The sequence below is a fragment of the Equus caballus genome, chromosome 17 (assembly GCF_041296265.1).
Source record: "Equus caballus isolate H_3958 breed thoroughbred chromosome 17, TB-T2T, whole genome shotgun sequence".
Taxonomy (NCBI): Eukaryota; Metazoa; Chordata; class Mammalia; order Perissodactyla; family Equidae; genus Equus; species Equus caballus.
The window spans coordinates 19,128,554-19,144,172 of NC_091700.1; the positions used below are offsets into that span (position 1 = coordinate 19,128,554).

At 34.6% G+C, this 15,619-nt stretch overlaps 1 protein-coding gene across 3 annotated transcripts in view; it reads right to left on the reverse strand.

Moving 5' to 3' along the window:
• XPO4 (exportin 4) overlaps window positions 1–15,619 on the reverse strand; it is a 125,824-nt gene that overhangs the window by 39,943 nt on the left and 70,262 nt on the right. For all 3 annotated transcript variants that reach the window (XM_070239450.1, XM_070239452.1, XM_070239451.1), the window contains 3 exons: window positions 14,893–15,005; window positions 10,190–10,347; window positions 9,769–9,943 (listed from right to left, as the gene is read on the reverse strand). In XM_070239450.1, coding sequence (XP_070095551.1) covers window positions 9,769–9,943; window positions 10,190–10,347; window positions 14,893–15,005 — 446 coding nt within the window. The remainder of the gene's footprint in view (window positions 1–9,768; window positions 9,944–10,189; window positions 10,348–14,892; window positions 15,006–15,619) is intronic.

A 15,619-nucleotide genomic window follows, 5' to 3' on the forward strand; every position in this document is an offset into this window, starting at 1 on the left:
AAAGAAGATACATAAATGGGGAACAAGTACCTGAAAAGATGCTCAGTATTAGTGGTCATTAGGGAAATGCAAATTAAAACCACAATGAGATATCGCCTCATGCCTATTGGAATGGTCATCACCAAAAAGACAAGAGATAACAAATGCTGGCAAGCATGTAGAGAAAAGGGAACCCTTGTGCACTGTTGGTGGGAATGTAAACTGATACAGCCAGTACGGAAAACAGTATGGAGGATGCTCAAAAAATCAAAAATAGATCTACCATATGATCCAGCAATTCCACTGCTGGGAATAGATCCAAAGGAAAGGAAAACACTAACTCAAAAAGATACTTGCATCTCCTGTTCATAGCAGCACTATTTACAACAGTGAAGACATGGAAGCAAACTACATGTCCATGGATGAATGGATAAAGAAGTTGTGGTATATAAAAATATATATACAATGGAATATTATCCAGCCATAAAAGAACAAGAAAATCCTACCATTTGCAACAATATGGATAGGGCTTGAAGGCATTATGCTAAGTGAAATATGTCAGACAAAGAAAGATAAATACTGTATGATTTCACTTATATGTGGAATCCAAAAAGAAAGAAAAGAAAAGAAAAGAAAAAACCCATCAAACTCAGAGAAAAAGAGACGACATTGTGGTTATCAGAGACGGGGAGTGGGAGGAGGGGAAATTGGAGGAAGGCAGTCAAAAGGTACAAACTTCTAGCTATAAGATAATAAAGACTAGGGATGTAATGTACAACATGATGACTATAGCTACACTGCTGTATGATATTAAGGAAAGTTAAGAGAGTGGATCCTAAGAGCTCTCATCACAAGGAAAAATTGTTTTTTCTTTTCTTTTTATTGTATCTATATGAGATGATAGATACTAACTAAATCTATTGTGGTAGTTATCTCACAATATATGTTAAATCAAACTATCATGCTCTATATCCTAAACTTATACAGTGATGTATGTCAATTATCTCTTAATAACACTGGGGGAAAACAGAAAATACAAATGTGAATAAATATTGCTGGAAAAAAATCTTTATCCATATGGAAGAAAATGAAATTGGATCCCTACTTGATATCATATTCAAAATTAAATTCTGAGATGGTAAAAATCATAAAAGGCAAACTTTTAAGGCATTTAGAAGAAAAAGACAGGAAAGGCAGGTGTCTGAAACAAGGAACTAAGAATGCAAATCATAAAAGAAATGACAGTAAATTCAACTACACTAAGATGAAGAACATTTATTCATCAAAAGATACTATGAAGTCTAGATGCAACATGGTATCCAGGATTGGATCTTGGAACAGAAAAAGGACACTGGTGAAAAATTGGTGAAATCCCAATAGTTTAGTTAATAATAATGCACCAATGTTAATTTCTTAGTTTGGACAAATGTGCCATTGTTATATAAGATGATAATATTAGGAGAAACTAGATAAAAGGTATATAGGAACTCTCTGTACTATCTTTGCAACTTTTCTATAAATCTAAAATTATTCCAAATTAATTTTTTTAATACCAGAAAGTGAAAAGAGGAACCACAAAACTGGGAGAATAGATCTACAACACAATAACTGACAAAAAAATTAGTGTAAAATATATATATATAAAGAACTTCTACAAATAAGTAAGAAAAACAGAAACAACCTGATAGGAAAATGGGCAGTGGACTGAACAAGCATATCATAAGAATAATCATGAGAATTATACATTTATACATATGAAAAGATGCTCAAATCTTATTAGTATTTGGGGAAGCAAATTAAGACCATACTTTATACTTTATACTTGCAAGTTTGGCGAAAATTGTAATGGTGAAGACATGGATCAATGTGAACTCACACCACTGGTGAACATGTAATTGGTCGAATCACTTCAGTAAACAATTTGAAATTATCTTTTAAAACTAAACATTTACATATCCTATGATCCCAAAATTCCATTCCAAGGTTCAGACCTTAGAAAAACTCTCAAACGTGTGCTAGGAAACACATAAAAGAATGTTAACTGTAACACTGTAAGGGCAAAAAGAAGGAAACCCAAAGATTCATTTACAGCAAAATGGAAAGACAAATTGTGGTGTAATATTCACACAATAACATTATCTTATACATATAAATGATCAAAATTTTTAAAGCAAGAAAATGATAAAATTCAAAACCGCGGTCACCTCTCTTGCAGTGTGGGAAGAGGGAGCAGCCAGGGAGTGGAACAGGGATGCGTACACCAGCAACATGAACCGAGGCACCGGTAATGTTCTTGAGCTGGGTCATGGGTTCACTCACGGTCACTTCATTATGTTTTAGAATGACACACGTTTTATTTTTTGTGTGTATCAAATATGACGTCATAAAATCATCTATATAAAATGATCAAACAGTGCTAAAACGGCCACGCACAGTGCTCAATTTGTTATTAGCAACAGGAGAAAGTGGTTTTATTCCTTCAACAAAAACTACTTGAATGCTAAGAGAGAAGCACTGGAATAGGGAGATGAATAAGATACTTTCTTGCCATAGAAACATCTGTGGCCTGTTTATATACTTAACAAAGCATGTGCTTTGCAGACATCATTTGTTAAGTCTTAACAGTTTATCTTGCCAAAATAAACAGACTGGGAACATATCTTAAGAGGAACTTATGGAATAGCATCTCTGACCTCCAGTGTCTCAAAAGGAAGAAGGAGGACATTTTCTAAGAACTACTTTTGTTGTTATTTAGTACACATATAATGCATGCTATCACAGTTTAATTATTCATATATAGAAAAGCACAAATAAAATGTAAAAGGCTTATAAGCTTTTTTATTACTGAAAGAGCATTCGACAATCCCTACTATAAAGCCCTGATATTAGACAAAACAGATCACAGGCTGACTGTAAGAGCCCCAATTCAATGGATGGTGATTTATAAGAAGAACTAAAAACTTCTAAAGAGCATACTGCTTCCTCTTGGATAACAATACAAGCAACTCATCAGGCAAAGCGTGAGAAATTTGGTTGATGACAATTGGCAACTAAATCTTTCAGTCTAATCACAGAGAAGTGAAACCTAAGCGAGTGCTTTTTCCTAATACCTTGGCCCTGCTCCATCATCACTCTGGCCAACACCCAGCAGCCAAGCCAGAGCACGTGCGCAGAGATGACGAAGGAGTCCCAGCTAGACGCTATGTGCTCACGCCCTGGGTATTGTCAGGCCTGCTGCCAGAAAGGCTTTGGAAAGGGGCTTAGAGCTTATGAGACTACTTGACCCCACTTTACTCCATTTGGGAATGGAGGGTGGAGAAGGTAATCAAAATATGATATCAGCACTTACATTTCAACGCCCATAATTAATTTGGAAGAGTATGGAAGAGTGAATCTGCAGCTCTTCAGGCACAGAAAAAAATCTACTTTTATGTGTGGTAACTATGTGAATATATAGTGGTTAACAGTGGTTAATTAGAAAAATAGTGGTTAATTTTATTTATGAAAATGCTGCCAAATGAAGGTATGGAAAGAAAACTTTTAATATGTGAATCTGCTCTCCTTTTTGACATTGAATTGAACTTCAGAGATTACAATCTAACATTACTGTATGATTCCAACTACATGACATTCTGGAAAAGGCAAAACTATGGAGACAGTAAAAAGATCAGTGGCTGCCAGGCGCTGGGAGGGAGAGGGAGCGATGATTAGGTGAAGCCCAGGGGATTTTTAGGGCAGTGAAACTATTCTGTATGATATTATAATGGTGGGTACACGTCATTATACATAGAACATACAACACCAAAAGTGAACCCTAATGCAAACTGTGGACTTTGGGTGATAAGAATGTGTCAATGCTGGTTCATCAACTGTAACAAATATACCATGCTGGTGGGGGATGTTGACAGTGGAGGAAGCTGTGTGTGTTTGGGAGGGGGGGCAAATGTGAAAACTCTGTATTTTCACTCAATTTTGCTGTGAATCTAAAACTGCTCTAAAAAATACAGTATGTGGGTGTATATGTAATATCAGCTATTGTAAAAGTATACAAGATAAATCTCAAGTAAGAGTAGTTCTAAAATTGATTGTTATGCTGCAAACAACTCCAACTCTACTCCTACATATGATAGTACTATGGTTACTATAATCCATCCCACTACAATAGATTTGTTCTACAAACAGCAAATAACCAAAATGACAACTCCAAATCTCTTCCATGAAATTGGAAAGCTCCTTCTTTGATCATCAGTATTATCTTCATATGTAAACACAAATTACATGAGTTAGTTAAGAAAAGCATACAATTCATAGACATGAAAAATACAATAAGGATAGGTGTGGGCAATTAATTCTCACATAGAAAATTTTATATCCAAGGAGTACCACTTAAGAAGTTCCTTAACCTCGTTTACTTTGTGTTCTATGTTGCCAACCGGAGGCTGCTGCTACTACATTACTTTTTACAAGGACTCGGGAATGAAAACAAATTAAACAATCGGAGATTGTAGAGCCTGGGAAAAAAGTGCCAAGAACACTGGCCAGGAAGTTCACTAGCAGTGTTCATTTGCAAACATGATGAAAATATCTTCTGGCAAAAATAACTTCGCAACAAAAAATGTGCTTGCAATAACAGAAGGGGGGGAAACCTCCAGGTAAATGTAAGGGAAAAAAAGGTTCTATTAATATAACATACTATTCCTTAATCTGGATGGTTGGTACACAGTTGTTTACTTTATTATTCTTACAACTTTTATATATATATAAAATTTTACTTTATATTTATGAAATATTTCACAAGTTTAAAATTTACCACACCCAAGTCCAATGACAGATCAAATAAAATCTGTATTGCACAGTGTAAAACATTCACAAGAAATACGAAAGATCAAAGACTGCGTTACATTAGTTTACGCTGTTGCTCATCTGCTATAAGTATTCTGATCCTTTCCCTCGTGCAATCTCGTTTAAGGCAAATATGGCACTATAGAGAAGAATCACAGAAACGTCACAACTAAAATGCCACAAGCTCTCATTTAAAAAAGAATTTAGAAGTCTTTGAACATCAAATGCAAAAAAGTTCATTTATTCTCCCATCATCACTTTTTTCTAGCCAGTTATTAAAGCACAGAATTAATTTAACTTCAGAGTACCTATGTGGCTGACAGTATTCCTGGCTTCTGAAATCCCCCAAAAGAAAGTGACTTGGTGGACAAGTATTGCAGCTGTTAGAAAAATCCTATAGACAGCTCACTTAAAAACACACAAAAGCACCCAGAGTCTGAGTTGTAATTTTCAGAAACAGTTTTTAGATGTTACACTCCTAGACTAACACACTTTCTTTCTTTTGGAAATGTACATGAACTTCCAAATTCTTAATGCAAAGGAATGTATATGCCTTCAACACTGCCTGGCACATGGTATGTGTTCGATAAATATTTATGGAATTAAATTAATCCAGCAATACTCCTAGGGTACTGCCATCTCAGGGACTCACCTGGCTTACACAAGGTAAAAGGGTAATTCTTTTTTTCTACCTCACTCTAGCATTCATTTTTGAACCCCTGGCCCATTAGACCTAGTTATGTTTCTAATGCTAGTAACATAAACAATACAAAGGATACTATATGGAACAATAGTTATGACAGTAGGTAAGCTTTATTCTAAATCCACTATACTCTGTCTCAAGTGCAAGAATTCTGTAAAACTTAAACACTGGTTCTGCACTAGGACTGGCGTAGCAGATTGAAAAAATCAGAGCTGACTCACATACAAGTCAGGAAACGTTGCACCATCAGAATTAAATACAACACTGAAATTATTTTTTAGAGTATTCTTTAAGTTAGAGTCTATATTTAAGGTGTAACAGTCGCCAATTTTCTTCCAAATATCCTCATAGAGCTAAAGCTACCGTTAGTATTTTAAAAAGAAGTATATTTAAAAAGAAGTATAAAAAGAAGTATATGTGCAAAGTTTAAAAAATACTCATGAATCCCATTTAATTCTTTTCTTTGGTCTTTCAAGCAAAGGAAATGAATGCACATAATGGGGCTGGACAGCTGTCTTGCTCTCTACAGTAACATCAATATATACCTTCCTAGTGGTCAGAACCCTTGGGTGAGGCGGCTGGCACAGTTTCTCAAACAATCCCATCCTCATATGAGTTAAGATCCAAGGTAGACATTTGGTATATATGCATTGTACTGACATCACCATTCCGGAAAGTAACCTATTGCTTTCCTTCTTATCACTGAAATGTCCTCAAATTTCTGCTTCCTAGTTCTCACTTTGTAATTTGGTTTCAATGTATTCCTTTTCACTACATCTCCTCTCCACAAAGTAACTGTCCATTGAGCTAAAGAAGACAGATTTTGAATTAAGAATGCTGAACTTTAAATCCACTCACTCACCCAACTGCCTTACACTCTAGAATGAACTTCCTAACAACCTTACCAAGTATCATTTTCTTCATTACTTTGTCCTGCTGGTCTTGAGATCAGGCTACAAATGTACCAAAATTAAATATAAAGTTCTTACTTTATAAAATTTATCTACCACTCCTCCCTTACATACACACCCACACACACCCAAACACACATACACGTCAACGTTTAAGCATTATGATGGTTGCTGTGTTCACTTACATGGCTTCTGTCTGATGAACCTACTGGTGGCTGAGCTTAAAATTTTCTACTGACAAAAGAAATCAAGAAACAAACTGGAGTATGGAGTTCAAGTCATATTCTCTTCAAATTTCACGGAATCAATTTAAATGCATGTCCTAGTATTATAAATATTTTATAAAATAGTTGACATAACAATATGAAGAATTATTTTGTTAGGATTTTAATTTTTAAGGCAATAATTTCATCTCTACAATCATTCTCACTTCTTAGGTCCAACAATTAGACAGTAATTTGATTTCTGGGATGCAATGAAAAAATTCTTGGCTTCAGGAAGCCTCAAGTAATACTAAGAAATTTTAACAGCAAAATGAACAACTTGGCTGAAGACTGGAATTGCTTTTTTTGAGCACAGACTTTCAAAAAGTTGAGGGATAATCATAAATAACAGTCTCTTCACACACAGGCTAAAGCCACCAACCAAGGACATACTTCATAAACACACACTAGTATCATGAATTTTTCTTCCCATGAAGAGGCTCTTTTTTTCAACTTGCTATGGCAACATAATCACCATCATAATCACCAAATTCATAGAGACATGAATTTCTAAAAAAAGAGACAATCTATATGTATTCCTAAATAAATACATTTCTGAAAAAAAATCACAATAAAACAAGTGTATATGATAAATCTGTTTTCCTATTGGGAAAAGAAACTCGTTTGATATTAAAGAAAAACAGATATTTCACAAAATTAAAATTATCAAGAAAACTAATACTAAAATATTTGGTTTCTACAAAACAACACTCAAGAACCAGTGTTACTTGGTAAGACAGTATACACAATACAGGCTCTCAATAAATGCTATTATAAAGGTTCATTTTTATCATAATTATTCTACCTTTTATTGCACACACTGTTCAGGCACTTTCATATAGTTAATCCACCCCATAACACTTCAGAAGAAATTATCCTAACTATCCCAACAAGGAAACATGCTCAGAAAAGGTTAAGCAATTAGCTCAGGGCCCTGTAGTTTATGATTACTTGGTGCATGACTGTGCTGTCCCCCTCCAAAGTTCAGGATCTTTCTGTACCACACTGACTCCCAAAGTATGTTTTTTATATGCCTCAATTTTTCAATTTTTACTTAATAGATCATTTCTTTATATATATTTTTCCATCTCAGGTCAACAACTATATATTATGTACTAATACCACAATCACTGGGTGCACAAGAAAACAAGACATGTGGCCTGTGTTCCAGAAGTTCCACTCTGGTTTGGCCAGACTTGCTCACGTACTTTTGACAGTTGCACATTCCCCAGGCCCCTCTCCCCCAGCACACACAGGGTATAATGAAAAGCACACAGGGTTGAAGCGACATTTAGGAGGATTCGTTTAGTCTGGCAACTCATCGTACAGGGCCCCCCCTTAGCCCTCAACTTCACCAGACCTCCCTTACCTAGCTACCATGAGTGATGCAAAGCTTTAGACAAATCTTCTCCCTCTGCCTTTTTTAATACGTAACCAATTATTTTTAAGAACATTTTTTAAATGTCATAAACAGAGCAATTAAAAGAAATTGATTAAAAGAAGTAACACTTCTCTTAAATGAAACGTATTAGGTACAACATAACCAGAGCACGCCTTCTTATGAAACAAGCACAATACACATCGACTTCTCTGAAAGCGGATCTAGCCTTTCTGTATATGTCAAACCTTGACAGAAAAATTGTTTTCCAAGTTGTCAGTCTCCTGGTTAAAATAAATAAATTCTAAACTAAAACTAAAAATCTGCAAACTAACAATGTTATAAATCCTCCAGCAATTTTTCTATAAAATGTTTAGGAACATCCTTAACCCACAAAAAGAAACTAAAAGGTATTTGTGTTTCTAAACACATGATCAACATGCCGTTTAATCCACCTAGTTTAGAAGAGAAAACAAACCAAGGAGGAAAACAAAGTACAACAAAACCTGTGAGATGAAACCTGATTGATTCAGAGTCCATGATAATTTGAAGGGTTTGAGTAAAGCTTAAATACTTAAAATTTCCCTGTATTTCCATGCTGAGTACATAGTTGCTGCCCCTGAGAAATTCACCTCTCACATATTACACCCTTAAACTTCTATTCCTCCACTACCTATACTTTTTCCAACACAGAAATATCTGCCTGACCTGGTTCCTGTCCTCATCAAACCACTGAAGTGCCCAGCTACATAAACACAATCATTCCTGAGTTCTTTATCCTCCGAACAGCTCTGAAAGGATACGAAAAACTCACACGTGCACTGCCAGACCCCCAACAAAACAGCTCAGTTAGGATTTAACATGAAATTCTAACAGATATCTACAAATATTCTTATTGCCCTTACAAATCTTTGAAAAGATCCACGTTTTGATTCATAAAAAGAAAATTTAGTTTCAACAATTTAATAACTACTTTGTAGGAAAAAAATCAATTATTTCCCATGATTAACGTAGTTATTCACAGTAACTATTATAAACGCAGCTGTGCTGTCAAGGAGTTTAAGCACGTGTTTTCTAAATTAAATATAAAATTTGGAAAATATGCATTTGAAAATTTATACAAAAAATCTTTAGTACTGCTACTGGTCTTCATTTTCATTTAAATTAAATTCTAGCAACATATACTATTAAACCATAGCACCAAAAAAATTAAAGAGCACAGTCTAATCAAAATAAGCATGGTTATAATTAGAACCAAATTATCTTTAAGTAATTTCCAGAGAAGTCCAAAATTTTAAAATTCTCAAAAAATACATAAAAATTACACATAGTCACCACACCACAAAGTTAGCAGCACCCTTTAAACTTAAAGTTTTTATTGTTAATATGGGCTTTCAACATAATTCTTAATATAAACATTTTATTCTATGTCCTACATTCAGGTACTAAATTATCTCAAAGTTAAAATCTTGAGACCAATAAATTTAATCTACTAAAGTGATTTTAATCCACAAAATTTTAAAAGTCATGTTTCCAAACACAGACTGCCAAATAATTTGCACATATAAACAAAAACGCAATTTTAACAATAGCTAGTACTCACTTAAAATAATTACTTGTCATGAGAAGTGTCCCAAAGGCACAGCAGATTTTCTTGTGAGAAACAGATACCATTCATTTTAGAACACTTACCACTTCTTCCAGTGCAGCACTTCGCCCAAAAGAACAAGTGAGGTGTGTGAGGCAGTTAACAAAGGAGGAGAAAAGTTCATTTGGAATGGCAGTTAAAACATTTCGAGGGAACACAGTTATCAGGTTGCTGATAATGCTGGAGATTCCCACAGCTTCAGAATCTTCTATTTCAATTCTAAAAATCAAGCAAGAGTGTTATTAAGTGGTAGTAGAAGAGAAGTCACAATCACGCATTTCCAAACATGCAAATATTATCACCTATTCATTTTTAAAAGCATAGCTATTAATTTCAAATTACCATAAAACTATACTTCAAAATATTTTAAAAAGGGAAAAACATCACTAGTTTCTTTTTTTCCTCCACTGTTAAAGAAAAAACTGAAAGTTCCTTTTTTCACTTGTGAGGGGCAAGTATACCTACCCATTGATAGTATTCAGTAGTCCCTCAATGAAGTGTGCTAGATAATCGACTTGCGAACCTTCATCAGGGAAGATGGGTCCATGGAGAGAAGCTAACTGGGCAAGGCACTGCAGGGAATCTTGTGCCATATCTGAATCTTCTCTGATTTTTCGATGTACCTGTTAGAAAGAATTACTAATCCATAAAAATAAATTCTTCTTTTGTAAGGGTCACGTGTCTATCATGCCAAATGAGGTAAGAGAAAAATTCACTGTAGTTGGCTATTTCTAGAAAATTAATTGTTGAATTAAACTAAATTTGAAAATTGTCCCTCAGTCCACTTTACATTATAGGACATGATTTTAAACATATCAATTAATTTTTAACTAAGGGCTACCTACATTTTGAAAATTGAACTGTCTCCAGCACGTTATGACAAAGAGAGAAACAGATGCCAGCCAGTCAGACATACTGCTTCTTCTAAAAACAGCAACAACGACAGTCATCTGTATTATGCTAACTATGCCTAGCTAGAGCTTCTTGCTAAAGTTAGCAGACAAGTTCAATCAGGAGTGTATAGATGCTACGTTAGTGGAAGTAAACAGTTGCACACTTAGAAAACCAATATACCTGTCAATCCCTAGACATTCATTCATTCAACCAATATATAAGCACACTCTTTCATTAACTGCGATGGCCTACAATTTGTTTCATTCTCATTTTATCCTACATCATTGCTACTAATAAATACTAAAAATTTTTAAATAAAACTTTTATTTAAATTGTATTTAAATCCACTTTAAACCTCATCCAGACTTTATTTCAATGATACAACACCTGGTGAAACACCAGGTATACAGTTGCATGTGTGAAGGAAATGCTCCCAAAATATTGCTCCCTAATTTTACAGTGCTATAAATATTTTCAGATTTTAAAGATGGTTCATTTCTGTGATTTGACATAATTCAAATAACCAAGAAAAATACATTTAGTAAAGAAATTATAGGTAATGATTTTAATTCACCACAACATTTACAGAGTCCATTTTCTACTTTGGACAAGCATTTGACTTCTCTAGCCCTTCTTTTCCTACACCAATCCCTGCTTTCTGAATGGCACATAATATTAAACATTTATTCTCTATTTGTTTCAGGTTATGTTCACTGACTTCGCAATTATAAATTTATAAGTTAGTTGAAGTTAGAATGTTTCTCTTAGTCATTGGTATAGTGCTGGGACACAGCGAACAGACTCTCAATAAATCTTCATTCACGGATTGATTCCATCAACTTTAATCCCTGAACTTCCGAAGGTTCTAAGAAACTTAAAACCTTAAAAACTTAGTGAAAGTTACAAAGTTAATTTATCTACTGATATGCTTAAAATATGTTACCCTCTTTGGTCTAGAACAGTAGGTCAGCAAACCACAGCCCACAGGCCAAATCTGGATTCCTGCCTGCTTTTGTATGGCCTGTGAGGTAAGAATGGTTTTTACATTTTTATACAGTTGGGAAAAACAAAATCAAACAATAAGATTTCAAGACACATAAAAATTATACAAAGCTCACATTTTAACAACTGGCAACCAGGTTTTAGTGGAACACTGCCGTGCTTGTTTGCTGAGGCATCATCTACAGTCGTACTACAAGGGCAGAGCTGAATAGTTGCCTCAGAGAAAATGTGACCTGCAAAGCCTAATATTTACTACCTGGTCTTTACAGAAGAAGTTTGACAATCCCTGGTCGAGAACAAAAGAAATGTTTTTCAAAATAAATTCTACTCTAAGTTTGATAGAGTAAATTAAAAGTACAACACAAAATCATATACCCACACTAATTCATGAACTTTTGAACGAAGCTTATTCTTAAGTTCCTTATCTGAAAACTGTAACTAAATTTCTGCCATTGTGCCTTTAACCTAATCAACATTCAAACATGATACCTAGGGAAACATTCTATCAACTAATACAATGCAATCTGGGAGAACAGAGGGCTTCTTTTCTACCACAGAGCCAAATGGTTGCTCACTCCTGGTCCAGAAAATGAAGAATCAAAAGAAAAAATACCTTCAAAGAAACAGCTAACATTGAATATGTGATAAAATAAAACAAGAAACTGTCTGTAGAGCCTGCCTGTACTGTTCAATTTATGTTATCTAACATACGAACCACAGAAAACTCAAGGTAAATCAATGATTAATTCTTACATAACATAGATTTTCGCCCTTCTTCCAATGTCAGCACTACAAAGAGTTCTACCATATCTGAACTATATTATACAACTTAAAAAATGAATTCATGACTTGAATAGGGAGAGAAGCAGAGGGAAAAGGAAAAGCAAAGTCTAGCAGAACACCCAGGGAGGTGAATGGTGAAGCAAGACAGGGAATAAAGAGAAGCAAGTAAGATGATAAATCCTACTGGAACATGTTGAATCTGAGATGCCTGTGGGCCATCCAAATTAAAACATCCAGTAAGCACTTGGATTATAAGACTCTGGAACTCTGGAGCAGTGTGTGCCGAATATAGATTTAGGAGTCATCAGGGTAGAAGTGGTGCTTGAGGGCGTACATGTGGGAGAGAGAGCCCCACAAAAGTGTACACAGTCAGCAAAGCTGAGAACTAAGACAGGAACACTATCGTAGTGTTCCTATCTCAGTATTTTACTAAATAAGTATTAGTAATTCAGTATTTACTTAGTATTTACTAAGTATTTTACTAAATACTTGGTATTTTAAGCAATAAGCAGAGAAAGAGACCACAAACAAGATCAGAAAGAATCTGTCAAAAAGGTAGAAGGAAAAACTAAGGAGAGCAATTTTCCAACACCTAATGGGAGAAAGAAAAATTGAGCATTTTGTACACTTCTGAGGGGCAGAATGCAACCTGAAGTGTTCCTGAATTCAAATATGAGCAACATATTTCAAGGCTCGATTCCACACGATAGTATATTTACGTTTATTGATGGAAATTTACGGAAATAGCGATGATATCCGGTGGAAAACTGCTTTAAATCAGGAATGAATTCACATAACTGAAAATAAATTTAACAAAAACTTAATAACACAAAAAGATGAGCCACTGCCTTTTTCGTAACAAATAACAAAATTAAAATTGTTTATAAACTGCTTAAATGAAAATAATAGGCCACAAATACAAAACTGTTAAAATAACAAAGTGAAAAAGAGTTAACTTTCAATTCAAAAGTTATTTGCCTGTGGTAGTTCACAGCTGACAGGAGCAGCTGTCCAGTCTGTCTAGACAGCTGTTCAGATTTGGGGTAGTTGTTTCCAGTACTGGTAGCAAGTTTTTCACCTTTTCAAAAACTGCTGGAATGGGATCTACTTTCAATCAAATGAATAATACTGAAAGTTGAACTTGGATACAAATCAAAACAACTTCTGTCAGATGAGGCAGGCAACAGATTTTTAAAACTTAGCTACAATTCTTTGATACTGATAGTCATTTCTCTGATTTAAGCAAATGCAAAGTAATCTTCTGAGTATTTTTAGAGAAAATATTTTTATGGATATCCATGGATAAACAATCTTGTTCTAGGTATTTTCTAATATACATCACATAACTACAATTTTTAAATGGTGCAAAAACGTTTTAAAAAAGTGAATTTTTTTAAACAAATGAAAAGGTAAGAAACTATAATTAATGGTTGGGATTAATAAGCAAAATACTTTTTTCCTCCTTAATTGGTTTTTATCTGTATTTCTGCCCCAGCCATTATATCTAAATAACTTGTATGTTTGCCCTATAATTGCAAATAAGCACCTAACACACATACACCCTACACACATATATAGTAGGTATTTTTTCCCCAGCTTTTGATCATTATATTGGGGACCCTCATGGGCAAACACGGGAGCATACTGCTTACTTCTCGATATTTAGCAAATAGTTAGAGTTGAAATAACCTGTTATTCAATAACACTAACTCAACCCATGACTGATAATTAGTCCATAAAAAGCACCCTACTGTAGAAGAGCAGCTCTCCAAGTGTGGTCCAGGCCCTGGAGCTTCCTAAGACCCTGTTAGGTTGGCTGTAAGGGCAAAACTATTTTCATAATAATACAAAGACAGTATTTGCCTTTCCCATTCTTACTGTCACACATGCATACAGTACAGTATCCCCAAGGCTACATGATGTGTAATACTGCAACCGATTGAATGAAGAAGCAGATATGAGAATGTGGCTGTCTTCTATTACCCCTGACATTAGAGAGATTTGCAAAAATGTAAAACAATATCACTCTTCTCACTAACCTTTTTTTATCAAAAATATAGCTATTTATTAAAATGTTATTTGTTGATATATAATGATTTGGTATTGATATTTTTAAATGAATTAAATTATTTTAAAGTTCTCGGTCTGAATTTTTAATATGGTAAATGTTAATAGCTATAACGCACATAAACAAAAGCTCTTCAGGGTCTTCAATCATTTTTAAGAGTGTAAAGGGAGCCTGAGACCAAGAAGTGTGAGAACTTCAGCTCTAGGATATTAAATCCTTCATAATTATATAACAGTTTTATAAATTAACAAGAACATTTCTACATGATTTCTGTTTAAGCAGATATATTGATTAGAAGAGAAGGCTTTAGAGGCGAAAAGCAATCTGTCTTGTTTTAGGTAAGAAAAACACAAAAGCACGTGCTCTTCTCAGTGGCACTTTTCCGTGGCCTTTACTACCAGAGATGAAAAGTGAGACTTACTGTGAAGAAAAGCTCCATGACTCTGCTGTCCAGGAGAGTCTCCCGCCAGCACTCTGTCGGCTTTAACAGTACGTTTTGTGAAGACTCAAACATCGCTATATAATGTCTGCCCAGTTATCTGGGGTCAAGGTCAACAACAATAACATTCTTACTTTGTCTAAAGTATAAGTATATCCTAAATATAACAGGAGCCATCCAGAAAGAATGTAATGGAAACAGTTTAAGCCTCTTCACATATGCTACATAATTCATGCATGAAGTTAAGGAATAAAAGGCATTAACTGCTGATAAAAAGAATGCTATAGGAATGTAAGATAACAGTTTCATTATATGCCATGCCGCAGTGATGTAGAAATTTAGATAACCAGAGATCTTAAGGGTGGCAACAGCAGGAAAAACACTAATGTAAAACAGACGCCAAAATACATACAAAAAAAGAAGAGTCAATCCCATTTTTTAATCCCATTAATGTTTATCCCATTATTCTCCCTCAATATCTTATAACAACTAAAACCACATATACAAAATGTGAGTCTTACATAGTCTGCTTGGAAAAACAGCATTTTGCCAAAAGAAGTATATTTACTGGGAAACGAAAAAGAACAAGAAGGGCAAGTATACACGATACAGAAGAAGAAAAACTCCCACACCTCAAGTATCCAGACACCAGTCTCACACAAAGAAATAATTAACTTACATAAAACTCCACAGGTGCTCATTTAAAATG